Genomic DNA, 18,540 nt, shown 5'->3' with positions numbered 1-18,540 from the left:
TTACTTAATCTTACCACCTACTTTTACGATAGTCCTATGTCAATGTTTACATGTTTGAATTTAAACTGCACTGTTGGGGTGAGACTTTTAGTGTGATCAAGGCTTAATCGCCGAAACGCGTTGTTTGTGCCATTAAATGGAGATTTTCACTTGCACTTGAAAGGTTTCCGAGTTGTCTGTCCTGTGAATTGAGGAGACTGTGGAAAGTATTGCGGGGACTTCCGGTGTCCCGGCTCGGACCGACAGCTATTCCGATGGTACCGTTGATCGGTGAGAGAAAGAATATATATATATATATATATATATATATATCTCTTCTCCACTCTCCCCTCACGGAAAGAAACGAACCGCCCTCCTGCAATGAAGTTGAATTCCTTTATTTTCTTTGGGCAACCTGACGCGTTTCGGTCGGAACTCTGACCTTTTTCGAAGGTGCCGCCCTTAAACATCTACACACCACCTGCACCTTTTATAGTTCACAGACCTCCAGTGGCCGTTCCGGTAAGAACATTGCATGATGGTACTTGTGGTGTGTTATGCAGCATTGCTTTAATTCACTCCAGTGGGTGATGTTCCTCACTTCTTTGTTTGTATTGTTTATTGGGATTCCACCGCTGCTCACTACATCACCCATGTCGTGTATGTGTGAGACCCACGCCGAGTCCAGTCTTTCGGCAGCGCTCCGCTGAACCCTATACGCTTTCACGGGTTTTCTTCAAACGGTTCTATTTCGGGCAGCCTGGGCGCACTTCACGAGCGGTGCATTGTTCTCGGCAGAACCAAGCCGGAATACATCTTCTCCACTCTCCCCTCACGGAAAGAAACAAACTGCACTCCTGCAATGAAGTTGAATTCCTTTATTTTCTTTGGGCAACCTGACGCGTTTCGGTCAGAACTCTGACCTTTTTCGAAGGTGCCGCCCTTAAACATCTACACACCACCTGCACTTTTTATAGTTCACAGGCCTCCAGTGGCCGTTCCGGTAAGAACATTGCATGATGGTACTTGTGGTGTGTTATGCAGCATTGCTTTAATTCACTCCAGTGGGTGATGTTCCTCACTTCTTTGTTTGTATTGTTTATTGGGATTTCACCGCTGCTCACTACATCACCCTTGTCGTGTATGTGTGAGACCCACGCCGAGTCCAGTCTTTCGGCAGCGCTCCGCTGAACCCTATTCGCTTTCACGGGTTTTCTTCAAACGGTTCTATTTCGGGCAGCCTGGGCGCACTTCGCGGGCGGTGCATTGTTCTCGGCAGAACCAAGCCAGAATACATCTTCTCCACTCTCCCCTCACGGAAAGAAACGAACCGCACTCCTGCAATGAAGTTGAATTCCTTTATTTTCTTTGGGCAACCTGACGCATTTCGGTCAGAACTCTGACCTTTTTCAAAGGTGCCGCCCTTAAACATCTACACACCACCTGCACCTTTTATAGTTCACAGGCCTCATATATATATATATACACACACACACATATTAACCTATAAGTCACTCCTATGGTAGGCCTTGACAATCCTGGAGGCAGAGTGCTAGGTTTTGTGTGAGAGGGTTCCCTAGCATGAGCTGAGCCCCTCTGCAGCTTTCGGAACTATCTCCTTATAGCTGTTCTATGATATAGCCATACCATATACTCTTAAGTGCATTATAATCCTCGCGGTTAATGCGAACTTTGGTTTGGCTTTATCAAAACATGTCGTGTAAGGTGTCAAACACTTTGGAATACTACCCTCCCCCCCCTCCCCCCGCCAGTTATGGCGGCAGGGGTAACATTCCACCCTTCTAGAGGGAGAAGACATGTAGTTACTGGTAAACCTGGTTAAAGTTAAACAGAGCCTCAGCTGGATGCTCCTGCCACAGACACAAGTCTGCCCTCTTGCTGCTGGACGAAACTCCGGCAGGGGAGGCCTGGACAATAGGTTTCTTGTCCAGGGAGGTGCCAGCACCTCCCCAGACAGGCTTTAGTGTATTGGGGCAGGGTGGGTTGCATTCAGTGAATGCTTTTCCGACACTGCCTGGGGCACACAAGGTGCTCCATGCATTTCCCAGTTCAAACCGGTTGCTGGGGCACTCAGCCCCAACTCTGGCGCGAAACTGGACAAAGGGGAAGGGGAGTAACCACCCCCTACCCAGGTCCTCCCATAGGTGGGACCCTAGAGTTAGTCTAACCCCTAAACTTGCTATAAGAATAGGATCCCAGTCCTTAGGGATTTAGATTACCCTGGATGAAACTCTGCAACATATATCTTGGACCTTCGACATTCCACATCGACTGGAAGACGGAAGAAATCTGCCTTTTGGTCAAGGAGTGACAACCCTGTTCAAACAGGCAACAAAAGCATCTTTGCCGGTCTGCATTTTCGAGGCTCCTGCCGGATCCCGTATAATCGGCGACACAGGACACGGACTTCCAGATATCTCTGACGTTGACCTGCGCTCCCAGCAGAGCTGAGACCTGTAGCGGACACGAGAGACGTGGGACCGGAACTCCTGGACATCCTGCATTTTTGCAACTGCACCTACTTCCCGAAGTTGTGCACTGGGGTATTTGAATGCCCTGCCCCGAGCACCTTTTGCACCGAAGCTCAGAGGCCTACACTCCACGAATGTCCCGTGGTCCCGCTTTGTGCATTTCCGCTCGAGGCCCCTTTGCGGTTCCTAGTTCGTTGGCTAGCGAGCCCCCGCGAAGGGCCATCTTTGATTTCTTGAGCTTTCCTGGTTGCTCCAGATATGCTCTCACTCCTCTCCAAAGGAGGAGTCCCTCAGCCCTTGCTGATCTGGACAGAAGCCAATCTCGACATCTTGCGTGGGTTGCTGTTGCCAAGGCTTGTTGGATCCAATCTGGATTCTGACTCTGCAGCACTCGACATCCTTCGTGGGACAGCTTGAATCCAGCTCCTGGTCGTCGTCAATGCCTCCTGGTCCTCGTGGCTGAAGAGTCAAGCTTCACCTCTTTCACCTGAAATTACCCGACATCAGCTGGCATCTTCTCCTCGCCATCCTGGTCACTGGCTAGTGACCCAGACTCTGTCCCCTCTGCTTTCTGGTTCTTCACATCTCCGATCCACCCAAACACTTTTCCTCTGGACGCCTGCAGCATTTGTTCGCAGCTCTCCATTGGCATCGACGACGAAACCGGACCTCAAAAGACACCTATGCACCCGGCTTCCGGGGTTGAGGTAACTCGGTGCTCCCGTGGGTATTGACTCTCGAAGTGTCTAAGTCTAAAAGGGTTTCATCGTAGTTCACCTCTAGGTGCCCTAATCTTTAAAATTGTAACTTGTTTGTTCTCCATAGAAAGTCAATGGTGATCCGTGGCTGGGTTTAGACACTGCACGCCCCCCCGTGGGCCTCCTACATCCTAACCTTGGGTGGTTCTAGGTAACCCCAGTGGTTCTACGGGCCCCAGGCCTGCTTTCTAACTCTCACGTGGTTCTTATACCACTATTTTAGTATATGGTTTGTGAGGCCTCTAGGGCATAACGTATACTGTGCAACTTATCGTACGCTAATTAAGTTCCTTTTATTGTACTTTTACCTCTGACCTCATAAAGAGACCAGAGGGGTTGTGTTTAGATTAAATACATATATATTTGATATATACCTTGTGTGGTGTGCTTTCATTTGATCATTCAAGAGATTATAATTGGTGAAACAACTTGCTTAACTCGCCTCTAAGTCTTAGCCTGAAGGCTGCTCTCCACAACTACCACTAGGATAGCTTTCTATAAGGTTGACTTTACAACCTACCATCAATAAGGGTCGTTTGGACTGGTGCAAGGTGCCCACTGAAATAGTGATTCAGAAAAGGGGGTGGTATGAACAGAGTGTCTGAATTAAGCAGACCACTCTTACCCAGTCCAAAGATCAGGGCTTGATCCATCACCGTTTTTTAGCTCACTGCACCATCCCAGCTCAGAACCTGGCTACATGCAAATTAGTCTCTTCCTGTCCCAGTGCATGATGGGAACAGGGCAAACCAAACTACCAAGCCAATTCTTATACTGGGAAGGAAACAAGCTACCGGGGACCGGTTTCTGGCATTTCAGCCTCGTCGGCCCGGCTTGCTTGAATCCTGATGGTGCAATGAGCAAGGGACTCACATCTGAGTATACCCTTCCACGCTTATGGTGGACAAAATGATTCAGAAAAGGGGGTGGTGATGAACAGAGTGTCTGAATTAAGCAGACCACTCTTACCCAGTCCAAAGATCAGTGCTTGATCCATCACCGTTTTTTAGCTCACTGCACCATCCCAGCTCAGAACCTGGCTACATGCAAATTAGTCTGTTCCTGTCCCAGTGCATGATGGGAACAGGGCAAACCAAACTACCAAGCCAATTCTTATACTGGGAAGGAAACAAGCTACCGGGGACCGGTTTCTGGCATTTCAGCCTCGTCGGCCCGGCTTGCTTGAATCCTGATGGTGCAATGAGCAAGGGACTCACATCTGAGTATACCCTTCCACGATTATGGTGGACAAAATGATTCAGAAAAGGGGGTGGTGATGAACAGAGTGTCTGAATTAAGCAGACCATTCTTACCCAGTCCAAAGATCAGGGCTTGATCCATCACCGTTTTTTAGCTCACTGCACCATCCCAGCTCAGAACCTGGCTACATGCAAATTAGTCTGTTCCTGTCCCAGTGCATGATGGGAACAGGGCAAACCAAACTACCAAGCTGAAATAGTGGACATCGTCTCACACCCAGCAATACCTCTGCACACCGGGAGGTGGCGTCGCCTGGCTCCGTCCACGGAAGTGAAGTCAGTGGAGCCATATAAGCTTCTCCCGGCGTGCTGATGTCAGTTTTTTCTTCTTTTCTGCGTCCAAACGCGGATCTGGGAAAGTAATACCAGTGGCCTGTTATTGTTTATTACAGACCTTTTCAACGCCCTTTCGCGTCCAGGAACAGTTTGTTCGATGCCCTTGTGGGCTTCAACCGTGCGGTCCTGCTCGTGACAGATGCCAGCGACGGACCGCCATGAACTCTGTATATGGTGCTTATGAGAGTACCATAACTCCGTGGAGTGTGACGTTTGCCACCTGGAGCTGTCTGCCTGGATGTCCTGAACGGACCCCTCGTGACGCAGGTCTCCTTCTCCAGCGGAGTCAGCCACGCGGCGGGCCGGTCCCAGCGCCATCGCTGTCCTGCACCTACCTCAGGTAAGCATTTTTCCCCCCTCCCTGGCAAGCCTCCGGGCCCCATAGGAGGGGTAGGGACTTAGGTTGGGACACCGCCGGCGGGTTTACCCTTGGCGCCAACCGAGTGCCCAACTCTGACTCGAGAATCGCCACAGGTAAGCATTTCCTCCCCTCCCTGGCGCGCCACCAGACGTCATTGAGGGGGTAGGGACTCAGGTCGGGACACCGCCGGCAGGTTTACCCTCGGCTCCAACCGAGTGCCCTGACTGTGACACCCGAGTCGCCGCAACGTCGGGACTGGCCCAGAGGGGCATCCAACGATGTTTAGCTCTTCCATAGCGCTGTCGCACAGCTTTCTGAGGCTCCCTGCAGCATCGCTGGTGGTGGCTGCGGCGCTGTGCATGACACCGCTTCGGCATACTCTTTCCCCCTCGGGGAATGATGAGTCTACGCGGGACCAACTCCAAGCGGTCGAGGCCTTTTTGGAGGTCGCCGGCTCGACTCGGACGGTCAGGACGTTTTCAGAGGTCAGATACGCCAGCTCGACTCGAGGCCTTCGGAGGTCCCCGGTTCGTCTCGAGGCCTTTCGGAGCTCCCCCACTCGAAGGGTTGAGGCCTTTTCGGAGGTCGCCGGTTTGACTCGAGGAGTCGAGGCCTTTTCGGAGGTCGAGGAGTCGAGGCCTCTTTGGAGGTCGATGACGCCGGCCCCACTCCTAGGGTCGACAACTTTTTAGAGGTCGCCGGCTCGACTCAGGCGGTCGAGGCCTTTTCGGAGATCGCCGGCGCTTTCTCCACTACCCCAGTCCGGGCCCGGAGTTGCATCCAACGATGTTTAGCCCTTCTGTCGCACAGCCTTCCAAGGCTCCCTGCAGCAATCCTGGAGGTGGCTGCGCCGCAGTGCACTAAACTGCTTCGGCGTACTCTCTCCCCCTGGCGGAATGATGAGTCTACGCGGGTCCAACTCTGAGCGGTCAAGGCCTTTTTGGAGGACGCCGGCTCGACTCGAACGGTCAGGACCTTTTCGGAGGTCACAGGCGCCGGCTTGACGAGTTGAAGCCTTCGGAGGTCGCCAGCTCGTCTCGAGGCCTTTTCGAAGGTCCCCCACTCGAAGGGTCGAGGCCTCTTTGAGGTCACCGGTTCGACTCAAGGAGTCGAGGCCTTTTCTGAGGTCGCCGACGCCGGCTCCACTTGATGGGTCGAGAACTTTTCGGAGGTCGCCTGCTCAACTCAGGCGGTCGAGGCCTTTTCGGAGGTCGCCGACGCTTGCTCCACTCCGCCAGTCAGGGCCATTTCAAAGTTCTCCGACGCTGGCTCGGTGTCGCCTCAACGCCGATACTGTCTCCAGCTTTAGTGGTGGAGGGTGTGGTTCCGGTGGGTTCACTACCCCTGGGTCATTTCACTGCCCTCCAGAGCAGGCGCCAGTGGAGCATTGGCCTACTCATCCTGCTGCTGCGCCTTTATTAAGCGGTCTATTTAGCTTACATCCATCACCTACTGATGACTTGCTTTCACCGCCTCGCGGAGCCACGGAGGCTAGTGGACGTTCGTCAGGGCTGTTTGCAGGGCTGCAGACATTTTAAGGATGGAGCTGCCCTCAGTATCTAGTCCTTTGGAGCCATTGCTGGATATTCTCTACCAGGGGGCGCGGGGAACATGGAACCATTGGTGCCTTTTGCAGAGTCATTGCTTGACATCCTTCTCGGAATGTGGGCACTGCCCTCCTCGGGGGACCTCGTCAGTCGTGCTGTGGCAGGACGGCCGGCTCCCACTGACTCCGCCTGTGTGACCCTCCATCCTGGAGCTGGAGGAATTAAGCTTCAAGCAGCTCTGTCTCTGACTCCTGTTCCATTGCATCCTTCCACTCGGAAGTCTCGGTGGTTGGAGTCATATGGCCGCAATGTGTTTGCATCCATCCGCTTGGGACTCCGGTCCCTCAACACGCTGTGTGTATTTGCTCGGGTTACATTGGCCCTTTGGGACGCTGTTGACCAGCTCCTCCCCGGGGATCTCTCGTGCCGATCTGCCCCGCCTAATCAGTGATGGCCATGATATGGCACACTTTTCAATTCGGTCTGCCATGGCACCACGGACACTGGGTCGTACTATGGACAGGTCGGTTGCCATACGCCGCCACACGTGGTTGCGTTGTCCCCGTTTAATGGGGTCACTTTTGTGGCGGCTATGCTGATTCGGCAGTCAGGTGCCTCCTGTATATGTATCTCTTTTCTTTTACCCGTCGTGGGCCGCAGATGTTCTGGGTTGTGTGGCTGCTCAGCCGTGTTGTATATTTATTCTGGTTAAGCTGGGTTTACCTTTCTTTTGAGCCTCTGCTTACAAGCTTGTCTCAAGAGGGACCCTTCTTTTGTAGGGTTGTGCCTTACCCTATGTGGGGTTTTTGTTGGCAATCATTTTGCTATTCTTCTTTGCCCAGGAACTTTGGCGCAAGCTGACTCTTCCAACTGTTGTAGGATGTCTCCTTTGGTGAGTTCCATAGGCTAGGTTTCTCTCCAAGGGATACCATTGGCTGTCTACGGTTGGTCCGTAATACATCCCTGCCTCCGTAGGGGGTTTTGTCACCCTGGCGTGTTCCTACAACCTTGCTGTGCAGGTCTTTCCTGTCTATTGGTAGACATGCGCCCCCTCGCAGGTCTTCCCTGGAACGGTCTCCGGTTTCTTGCTTCTTGCACGGCACGGGGTCTGGTTTGTTCCTTCCTGTCTTGTGCATATTCCTATTTCTCAAGAAGTGGCTCTGGTCTCTGCCTTTCTGCCTCTGGATCTGTTCTCTACCCCTGATGTTTTTCTGGGTGTGAGTTCTTACTCCCATTATGGCACAGGTGCTTCCATAGGTGGCATTAGAGTGTGTGTATTCTTCTCGTCATTCTCCATTTTGGTAGACGGTGTGGGTCTTGGGCGGTGTAGGCTTTGGCGCCAGGCTTCTATCTGTGCCTTCTTTCTATCCCTTATGGTCAGTCTTATGGTCTATGTTTCAGCTATCTCACGAAAGACCAGGAATCTTCTTCTGCGGGGACCTGTTATTTTTTCTGCATTCTTAACTGTTATGCAGCACACCGGTGCCGTGGTGCCGCTTGCATTACTCCCCTATTTAGGATTCAGTCACTTCATGTACGCGCGTCGACATTCTTGTCTCTTGTGTGTATATCGTGGATTCTACAAGCCGCTGGGGTGCTCGCATACTAAGTCTTGTTTGCCTTAGTGTCAGACATTCTGCTTACTCTTTCCTTCGGGATAATGTCCTCTGCGTGTTAATAGCCTTGCAGGCCATCAACTCACAGTGATGCCTTTTGTTTTGTTTGGCTGCATGCCTGCCTCCTGAGCTTTTGCTCAGATGTTGGCACTACGCTCTGGGCTCGGCCCTGCCACTGTTGTCATATGTCCTAGGCAGTACACATTAAGGTGTTTTTTCTTCCACCCATGGGCCTCATGCTGCAGCTCCAGTTATTGGGCGGACAGTCTCCCGACTGTCCCGTTTCCTGTGGCTTCCACTGTGGTGTGTGTTCAGGCGGTATGCTCTACCGTTGTCATGTTGTTGTGACCCTTGCTACTTCATTTCTCTTGGGTTATAGAGACCAATGCCTGGATCCTTCTTTGAGGGTCTCGCTGCATTGTTTCTTATGTTGGCACGGAACGTATAGTTCTGTTTTCCTTTTGTCTATGTCTGGGAGAGAGGGGTCTCACACCGTCCCTCATCGGATTTTGTGTCTTTACCATCCCTTGTTCATGCTTCTTGAGGTGGGTAATGGGTCTGATGCCTGTTGTCACGGCATTGCGATTTCCACTGTCTTTTCGTCCGCCTCTTGATGAATATGTTCTCCTGGAACCTGGTGGTGGTTTCGCAGACCCTCCTCCTATGGGGTATGGCTTGGGTATCTATTCTAAGTTAAAGAATCTGCGGCTGGATGTCTCCATTAGATGGAAGAGTTACTTTCCTTCGGTAAAGATATGTCTAGGATGAGACAGTCTAGCCGCAGATTCCTTAATGGCCGCCCATCCTTCCCACTCTGTGAAGACCTTTTCATATGGTGTCTTTCCACCTAACCGCCCTCTTTCTGGTGGCCTTGGTCATCCGGGGGTGTGCTCTCGCACCTCAGTCTGGGGTAGGGTGTGTTGTTCAGACTCCTCACCGTCCTAGTGCTTGGTTGGTGGTGTGCTCTCGCACCCTCCTTTGGCAGCTTTCGAGCCCTTTGGCTCTCCACTCCGTCCACGTTTTAAGGTGGTTCAGGTCTATACTTTTTACTACCTTCTCATGTTTTTCCTCCTGTGCTACTCACGCGTGGAGTTATTCTGTTTTTTATTCCCTCCCACCGCCCACACCTATGCCTCCTCCTTTCTCTGGCAGTCGGTTGGGTTGGGTTCTCATGATGCTTCAGTTATTCAATCTGGAGTGTGTGTGTGGTGAGCTTTCTAGTGGTTGTTTACTTCGAGTCCCTTATCTTGCAACATGTTGCTTCAATATTGTGGTTCTTTTAATTTCCCTTCTGTGGTGACAAGCTGTGCCTCGCTTGTCACATCTTTGTGCCGCAGTTGTTGCCCCCTCGAGGTGGGGCACGGCTTGGCAATCTGTTGGGCCCTTGCTCTCAGCAAGTACTCTGTGAGCTCCCTTCAGCCCCTCTGGGGACTGGGTGCTTTTTCAGTGATTTTATTCTTTTTTTCACACATACTGTTCCGGTGCTATCGCAGGTTTTTTTGCATGGCTCCGCGTTGTGGTGCGGAAAAGTTTCCTGTAGACAACTGACGTCAGCAAGCCGGGAAGGGCTTACATGGCTCCATTGACGTCACTTCCATGGACGACATCAGGATGGAGCCGGGCGACGCCGCCTCCCGGTGTGCAGAGGTATTGGTGGGGAAGGAAGATTTTCCTGATCCAGTCTGGCGCCTGGGGAGATATTCTAAATTAAGGAATCTGCGGCTAGACTGTGTCTCTACCAGATATATCGTTACTGAAGGTAAGTAACTCTTTCGTCTGTCCCATTTCTACAGCACAATTTTTGCCTTCCTTTGTAAGATCTATGTGGTCATTCTTGCAACTATTTCTTTGGGAGCATATGAGAACTCTGAAACAATTTATATAATCTGATCTGATACTTCTGTTTGAATAAAATTAGAATGACCTTGTTATAACTTAAGAGTAGCTTGTTTCCAACCAGTGCCATCACATTTGGTTGAATTCAGATCCAGCAGCACCACATGTTCCTCAATGTCTCCTTTAGGAGATATATTACATGCAACTGACCATGTTCAGCAAAAAACATAATTTGCTCCTCGGGCTGAAGAAATTACGTTATTGAAACATACACTGACACTCTGAAAATTGTTTGTTAGAGAAACCATATAACCTCATTCGGGAGCCTTTCAATATTTTCAGTACAATTCTTAGACAGATATTCTCTGGGAATATATATATCCCATTCAAATCATATTAAGCCACAGCTTCCACCAACTAAGCAAAATTGACATCAGTTGCATCTACTGCCTTGGGATCATATTATCCTTCTGTTCAAGTGAGCAAGATGGGAAAATGTGGTAGGCAACAATAAGTATCGAAGATACTGCAATGTCAAGAAGAAAACATGGGTCTAAAGCCTAATATCCACATATATATCTGAGCTCTTCTAAGAAATTCCTCAAGAAACAAAATATGCATGACATGGTGCAGATAACCCATCTTTAGTTTATAAAGTGTTTGACATTGCATTGTTGATTTATAAGGGGACTCCTTTCACATTTCACTTTAAAGTACATAAAGTACCCACAATTATGAGTCCAGGGATAGTTGTTAAAATAAGGTCCTATTATGCTGCATGAATTATTCATCTAGGCTTCTCCAAATACATGACGAGAGCAGCTGGTCTTTTGAGGGAGTAAAGACATTTTCTCCTAACCTTATCTCGAATATTGGCAATTAAAGTAAAGCACATTTGAGAGGTGTAAAAAATCTTACCAACTACAAGCACAACCACATTAGCTGGGTCTTTCTATGAAATGGCAAAGGTCATACTGAGGCTTTCTTATCCTTTCTGGGAGTCACTGCGGATACAAAACCAGAAAAAGTGTATAATTCAGCAGAAACATTTTGGTCCCTGCTATAGAAACGTTGAGGCCACGATCCCAAAGGCTTCCATTGTTACCACACTCAAGTCTGTCTTATAAGTGTAGTTAATTCTTCCTTTCCTTCTTCTCTTCACAGTAATGTTGATTGTTATTCTCTGCTAATGGTTTTGAATAATAATGAAAGGCAAAATTGCCGATCTGCAGTTGTTCTCCTTCCCAGTTATCTACATGATATTCAAAGACCCGGCCAATGTCCCATTTATCGGAGAATTCCAAGATGTCTGAAAACCTTCAAATAACAATCTGGGGCATGGTTGACGTAGGGCATTTCAGATACTGTGGAGCATGAGAACCTTCAAAAGGCAGTTCTCCTTGTAGCTTCAGCATGAGTATCCTGCTGTAAAAACACTGACAAAAGTGTTAATTTGTTTTTGAATGTACTGATATGTATTGGTGGAATGAATGAACTGTAGATGGAGAACTTTAGTTAAAGTTAAGAAACTTTACCTTATCCTTAAACTCACTCTTAATAAGCCACCCAGCATTCCCATGGTTAAAGGTACTTGGCTGATTGTTGAATCCCACAGAGTAATTATATCAAAGGGGTTTGGATTTTATTACCCGTGGCCTTATAGTATATATAGCTGTGGCGCATTTGCCAACAGTGGTTCAGCGAAACTACGTCATGAAAGAACAGCCCAGGTCTTACGTGCACCAAATATATTATAAGGATGTTAGTAGCATTTTACAATATGTGGATGACTGCAGTCACTGTTTTTAATTCTTCTTTTTACCGTCCAGCTGTCACATTATTCCATAACTGTAATAGAAAAATAGCATTGCTACTGTACTGTAACAGGTTTTTCACTGTTGAGTTGTGACTTCCCAGTGCCTGCTGCCAGTAGACACGGCTAAAGGCAGGTCACTGAGATGTACAATCAGTGACAATTCATTTATTAGTTGACAATAGACTCCTTATGGCACCATTATTAATGTGTTGCACTGCTAGAGTGAGTTACAGGAAAGCAGAAATGTATCACCATGTGACTACACGTGAAGTACAGCCACTTTTTATTTTAAAGTTACTCTTTTGAACCTTCTTAAATATATTTTGCTGCCAATTGCAAGCCTAATTTTCTTTCTTTTCGCAATAAAAAGTCTTTGTTTATTGTCTGTATCTACAACCATATGATTCCTTTACTAACAAAGTGCAGGAGTTCAAATGATTTAAAGAGGTGTTGGGGGATGGCTGATGTTATCATGAATAAGATACCACCGTATGTACATTATGTTGGAATTTCAAGCCACTGTGGAGTTCTTTGACTTGGAGGAATCTCTGCTTTGTTCTCGTTCCTTCATATGGTCCTAGAACTCTTCGGTGACATGCAGTTCACTTACAAAACTATACTAGCAGCACTTTATCTCATATATATTTGACCCGAATCGATTCTTTTCTTACCTGGTTGTTGTTGTCTGTTTTAGGCATATTATCTCACCTACAGTCTTCTTAATTTGGTCAGTGAAGCAAGTTATTTGGATGTTTGCCTTTCTAATGAAAGGGTAAGTGACATTATCTTATGTAATACAATTCAATTCTATGTAATTCTGAATATTTGTGGATATAAGCGGGTGGCGTGCTGTTAAACACTCATTTAGTACTTCAGGGAGATTCACGTTCTTTGTTATAGATATATTGCTATTTGGTCCGGGATCCCACACGTGAGCGGGGATAATTTACTGCTTATGACTTTGATGATTATACCCCTGGAAGAGAACCAGGATTACAGGTAAGTAACTTATCCTTTTTGATGAAACAACCCAATTACTGGCTTAATATTTAAATGCTTGTGGATCTTTAAAAGATTTGTGCTGCAAAATATAGTTATTTACTAGGAACACCAGTTTGGGAGCTAGAGTTCTCATATAGATTCATGGGTTTTGCTCCCAGTCTTTCCATGAGGCAAATATTGCCACATTTGAATGGCTTTACCTAAAAATAGAAAGTTAAAACAGATCCATGAAGGTTGTGCACTACATGCTTCACAGTCTATTTAAAGACACAGCCTCCATGACCTACAGGTTTTTGTTTTTTTAAACAAAAAAAAAATCTACATCGTCCCACTATGCCAGATATATGCAAGTTTGCAGATTTATAATGGATATCATGCAGCAAAACCAGGGTTTCAGATAAGTATTCTATGAATAATTGCTTGTTTTTTCATATTAACATTGGCATGGCATCTAATTTATAGCTGGATGGCTCGAGGTTTAGGAAAGAAACAATCTTCTATTGCAATTTTTATACTGTGAAATGTTTTTAAATCATCAACATCAAATGCATTCTTTTTGCAAAGATTAGCTTTTCCTCTGATGGATTCATAGTTAATCTAATTTGAAAAGCATTGTCAGCCTAAGATAGTAACTTGGATCTCGAGAAAAGCTCACCTTTCTGTCCTCAATGTACACTTGCAGAGGCTAACCTTCGCAAGTTTCTGTAGTAATAGGAGATTAAAATTAAACATTGAAATTACTTAACTTTGTTTTTACCTTTTTTTCATAGACATTCATACTGAATCTTTCTACTGCCCTAGAGAAGCATGTGAAGTGTGATATCCGGGAAGATGCTAGGTTGTTTTACAAAACTAAAGTAAGTTGAACACAATATTCTTTACTTTCTAAGGCATCAGAGACACTAGCCAAATCAATAATTGCTCACTTTCCAAATAATTCATCATTGATGTGAGAGGGATTGTCTTTCTTTACTGTGTACTAGCTTTTGAGTTTAACTAGTGAAGTTAAAAGTTCACGTCTGATCCATATTCTTAGTTCTTGCTGTGTGTGATTTGGAAATTTCTAGACGACTTAATTGATTTTTATAGATTTTGCCAAATAATTGATGTGTTTCACAGATTCAAAGTTAATTTAACTATCACATTTTCAGCACTAGGGCTCTTTAGAAAACCCAAGCAGACTAGGGCAAGGGTTGCACAACTTTTATCTGAAAGAAACCCGTTAGTGATAGATTCCTTATCTTAGAATTACCCCCAGGTGTCAGACTGGATCCGGAAAGTTTTCGTCAGCAGTACCCCTGCACGTCGGAAGGTGGCGTTGTGCAGCTCCGCGTCCGTCGTAGGCGTCGTGATCGCCGGGATGATGTCGCAGCAGCTACTCGGACGCCGCCCTCGCGTGCCGACTTCAGTTCTTTCTTTTTCCGCGCCAGCAAGCGCTGATCCGGAGAGAGCGGTACCCCCAGTCAATTTTTGACTGAGTATTTTGGGACTTGTCTCTGTCTTTGAGTCTTTGACTCCTGGTGTATAGGGATGCCCGGTTTCAAGTCTTGCAAGGTTTGTCCCTGCATAATGTCAGTGACGGACCCGCACCGCAAGTGTCTCTACTGCCTGGGGCACGACCACGACCCTGCGTCGTGCTCCGACTGCCGGCCCATGGCTCTGAAAACTTTGTGGGAGCGGTCCCGAAAGTTGCTTGAGGCCCGGTAGTCGGCTCCGCGCCATTCAAGTTCCCGGTCCTGTGGGAGGTCGAGGGACCAGTCGCTGAGCCGCCACCATTGTTCGTCAAAGTCTTCGCACTCTGGGTCAGGTAAGACAAAGCACAAGAAGTCGAAGAAGGGACGTCTCTCTTCGCCTTACCCATGCCTGTCCCACAACGCGGTTCAGGGTGCGGGTGCTGCCTCACCCGTGGCTCCGGCAGAGCCTACGCAGTCGCAGTCGGCCTACCCGCCCCTCCCAGCTCCTTCAGCTAGGAATTTCTGTCAGCCATGGGCCACCTCTTTGGCACTTTTTTTTTTTTTTTTTTTTTCAAAACTGCAATCATAGCAGCGGACAGAGAGGACATCGTTCCTTCGTCCCCCAGAATCCCAATTACCACGGAGTAATTGCAACTAAAAGGCCCATCGTTGGTACCACGTTCGCCGTGCATAGAATGGAGATATAGGATCCTGTTCCTCCCGTTCGCAAGAACCCCGTCTGGCTCATGGTTAACACGCCACGTGGATGCAGCGTCCTCACCATTGCAGACCTGTATTGAAAACCAGACCCGGTATACGTGCAGGTTACAACAGCCAAATCGAAGCCCCCGAAAACCGTGCCGGCAACCAGCCGCACGGGTATAACCCTTGCTCCCACTAAGAGTCGAGGAGCGGTAAACAATCACTTGTTTACGAGCGGTCGCATTGTAAATACAAACAGGCAAATGTTTTTCAAATGTTGTCCTGATGATGATCCCATGTAATTAGAGCGAAAAGGGATCGAAACGTCGACTATAAGTAGTACTTCCACAACCTAGCCATTGTGTTGTACCCTAGTTGTGTTTTAGTACTAACTGGCAAAAACTTTAATTTAACACTGATGTAAAAGTGGCCAGCATTGCTCTTCTTTTCCTGTGGAAACCTTTCCCCATGTGTTGTTTGTCCTTCTTGAGTAAGGTACAGGACTGTGCCTTTAACTATTCATACAAGTGTTTTTGATTTTGGTTAAAATAAATACCCTGTCCGGCTGGACAGAGGACAAATATAGCTTCCTATTACGGCCTATATTTCATTGACTTTCTTTATTTTGATAAGCTTAGGACCCTTGTCTTCCAAAACCTCTTTGGCACGTCGGGCCCCGCCAGCGTGCTTTCGGGCCCCGTGGGTCCGACTGGGTTTCCTCGCCCTTCTTGGTCGGTGACTCCGGCCTCGGCGCCGCAAGACCCCCAAGGATCCTTGCAAGGATCCCAGCTGATGTCGGTTGACCTCGTACGACCTCTTTCGACGTCTGCGGCACCGCCACCGGCCGGCTACCAGGGCGATGTTGTCCTCGGTTTCCACCTCGACTTGGGGACGGTGCCGGACCGGTGTTGATAGACGCCGATTCCGTCGTCGATGGGGAATTTTTATCCCTCTCTTCATCCTCCTCCATCTTTCGCACCTGCCTAGCAGGTTATGGAGGATGGGAAGGACTAAGAGGGGTCTGAGGACCCTCTTGCAGCCCAATGCCAGTTAGACCCGGACTGGCCAGAGGATTTGGGGGACGCCGGTGAGCTGGATTTCTCTCCAGAACCGGTCTCCTTCTACCGTGGCTACGAAGGAGGATGGTACTTATTCAGTGGTGTTACGTAGGGCAGCAGAGGCTCTCCACCTTGAGGTCCCTTCAGTGGCCTTCCGGACTCCTGACAGAAGTGCTTCAACCGGCGGCTTCCTCTGCGGAGCCCTGCTGCCCTTTAACGATGCATTTTCAGACGTTCTATTGGGCACCTGGTCCAGGCCCAACACAGGGGCTTCTGTGGATAGGAACGTGGCCCGACGCCATTGCCCGGCCCCGGGCGACCCATTTTCCTCTCCCAACACCCTACCCCTGAAAGCTTGGTTGTCTAAGCCTCTGCGTCCCCAAGCGATTTACTTCCGCACATCCGGACAGGGACTCCAAGAAACTAGAGCAGTTTGGGAAGAAGATTTTCTCTTCCACCAGTTCAGGGCTGCGGTCTGTGAACACTGCATGTCTCTTGGGCCGTTATTCCCACTCTGTGTGGGATACGATGGCGCAGGAGCTGCCTCAGTGTCCGGAGGAGGCCCGGACGGTGTTCTCCGAAGCTATCGCTGTGGGGAGAGATGCAGCCAAGTTCACGATTCGTTGTGGCCTTGACACTGCGGACTCGCTAGGCAGAGCGATTTCCACGACCGTGGCGCTACGCCATCACGCCTGCCTGGGAACCACTGTTTTTTCAGGGGATGTCCAGAACATTCTGATGGACATGCCTTTTGATGGCACTCGCCTTTTTGGCAACAAGGCAGATAGTGCATTGGAGCGCTTTAAGGACTCTCGGGCTACGGCCAAGTCCTTGGGCCTTTTGGCCATGCGCAATCCTTCCGCGTCTGGCCTGCGCAGCAACAGTCTCAGCGCAACCGCGGACGTGGGACCCACCGAGGAGGGTCAAGGGGCCAGCGGGCGGGTCAGTCCACCCCTCCCCTGCCACCATTGCCTCCAAATCTTCCTAGTCCGGGGTTTCAGGCCCACCAAACTCCAGTGGGTGGCAGGATTCACCATCACCTCCCTCACTGGGGCACCATCACTATGGACAGATGGATTTTAGAGATTGTCCAAAGGGGCTACTCCCTCCCCTTCGAGACAACCCCTTCAGCCATGCCACCTCAGTGCCACCGCATGTTGGGGGATCACTTGGCACTTCTCCAGCAGGAAGTGGCAGCCCTCTTGGCCAAGGGGGCCATCAAGCGTTTTACGATGCCAGAAGTAGGTCATGGTTGTTACTTCCTGGTTCCAAGGAAGGGCAAGGGCCTGCGTCCTATTTTAGACCTTTGGAACGTCAATCGCTTCTTCCAGAAGGAGAAGTTCAAGATTCTCACACTTGCTCAGGTCTTGTCTGCCCTCGACTCGCAAGACTGGATGGTAGCGTTCCCTGCGGTTCACCGTAGGCCATGAGCACTTTCAGTTCACCGTGCTCCCTTTTGGCCTTACCAGCACCCCTCGGGTGTTCACAAAAGTGATGGCGGTGGTCGCAGCTCATGTGCACAGATCAGGGGTTTCAGTCTTCCCCCTATCTCGATGAATGGTTGTTGAAGGCGGGCTCGCCCCAGGCAGTCGTCTCCCACCTCCAGACTATGGCCGACCTCCTGCATTTGCTGGGGTTCTCCATCAAGGTGCCAAAGTTGCACCTGATTCCCTCTCAGAAGCTCCTCTTCATTGAGGTTCTGGACACAGCGCAATTTCGGGTTTATCCTCCCAAACAGCGAGTCTGGGACATTTAGGCTATGATTCTGATCTTTCGGCCCTTGTCCTGGGTTTCGGTCAGAATGACCATGAGGCTGCTGGGCTTCATGGCCTCCTGCATCCTGCTCACCAACCATGCCAGATGGCATATGCAGGCTCTGCAGTGGGACATGAAGTTCCAGTGGGTGCAGCTTCAAGGGGACCTGTCCGAGTACGTCCAGATCTCGGAGGGCACTGCATAACAGTTGCAGTGGTGGCTCACGACCACCATTGGGTCAGCGGCAGATCACTCTCCCTTCCCCAACCGGAGCACACAGTGGTGACGGATCGTCCCTCCTGGCATGGGGCGGCCACATGGGAGAGGTGGAGATCAGAGGCCTCTGGTCTCCGCCGGAGTCCAGGCTCCATATCAACCTTCTGGAGCTCCGTGCGATCCTACTTGCACTGAAGGCATTCCTTCCCTCTGTCAAGGGGAGAGTAGGTCAGGTGTTCATAGACGACACCACCACCATGTGGTACTGCAACAAGCAAGGCGGGGTGGGGTTGTGGACCCGATGTCAGGAGACTCTGCGTCTTTAGACATGGCTGGAACATCAAGGCATTTCC

General features: G+C 49.2%; 1 protein-coding gene across 3 annotated transcripts in view; it reads left to right on the top strand.

The window, feature by feature from the left end:
• The window catches only part of SLF2 (SMC5/6 complex localization factor 2), a 374,767-nt gene that overhangs the window by 310,820 nt on the left and 45,407 nt on the right, over nt 1–18,540 (top strand). For all 3 annotated transcript variants that reach the window (XM_078643649.1, XM_078643650.1, XM_078643651.1), the window contains 2 exons: nt 12,695–12,772; nt 13,773–13,859. In XM_078643649.1, coding sequence (XP_078499775.1) covers nt 12,695–12,772; nt 13,773–13,859 — 165 coding nt within the window. The remainder of the gene's footprint in view (nt 1–12,694; nt 12,773–13,772; nt 13,860–18,540) is intronic.

Source organism: Lissotriton helveticus, chromosome 5_1, assembly GCF_964261635.1.
Source record: "Lissotriton helveticus chromosome 5_1, aLisHel1.1, whole genome shotgun sequence".
Classification (NCBI taxonomy): Eukaryota; Metazoa; Chordata; class Amphibia; order Caudata; family Salamandridae; genus Lissotriton; species Lissotriton helveticus.
The sequence above is the reverse complement of the archived record's forward strand: the minus strand, read 5'-3'. Positions and strand labels throughout refer to the sequence as shown.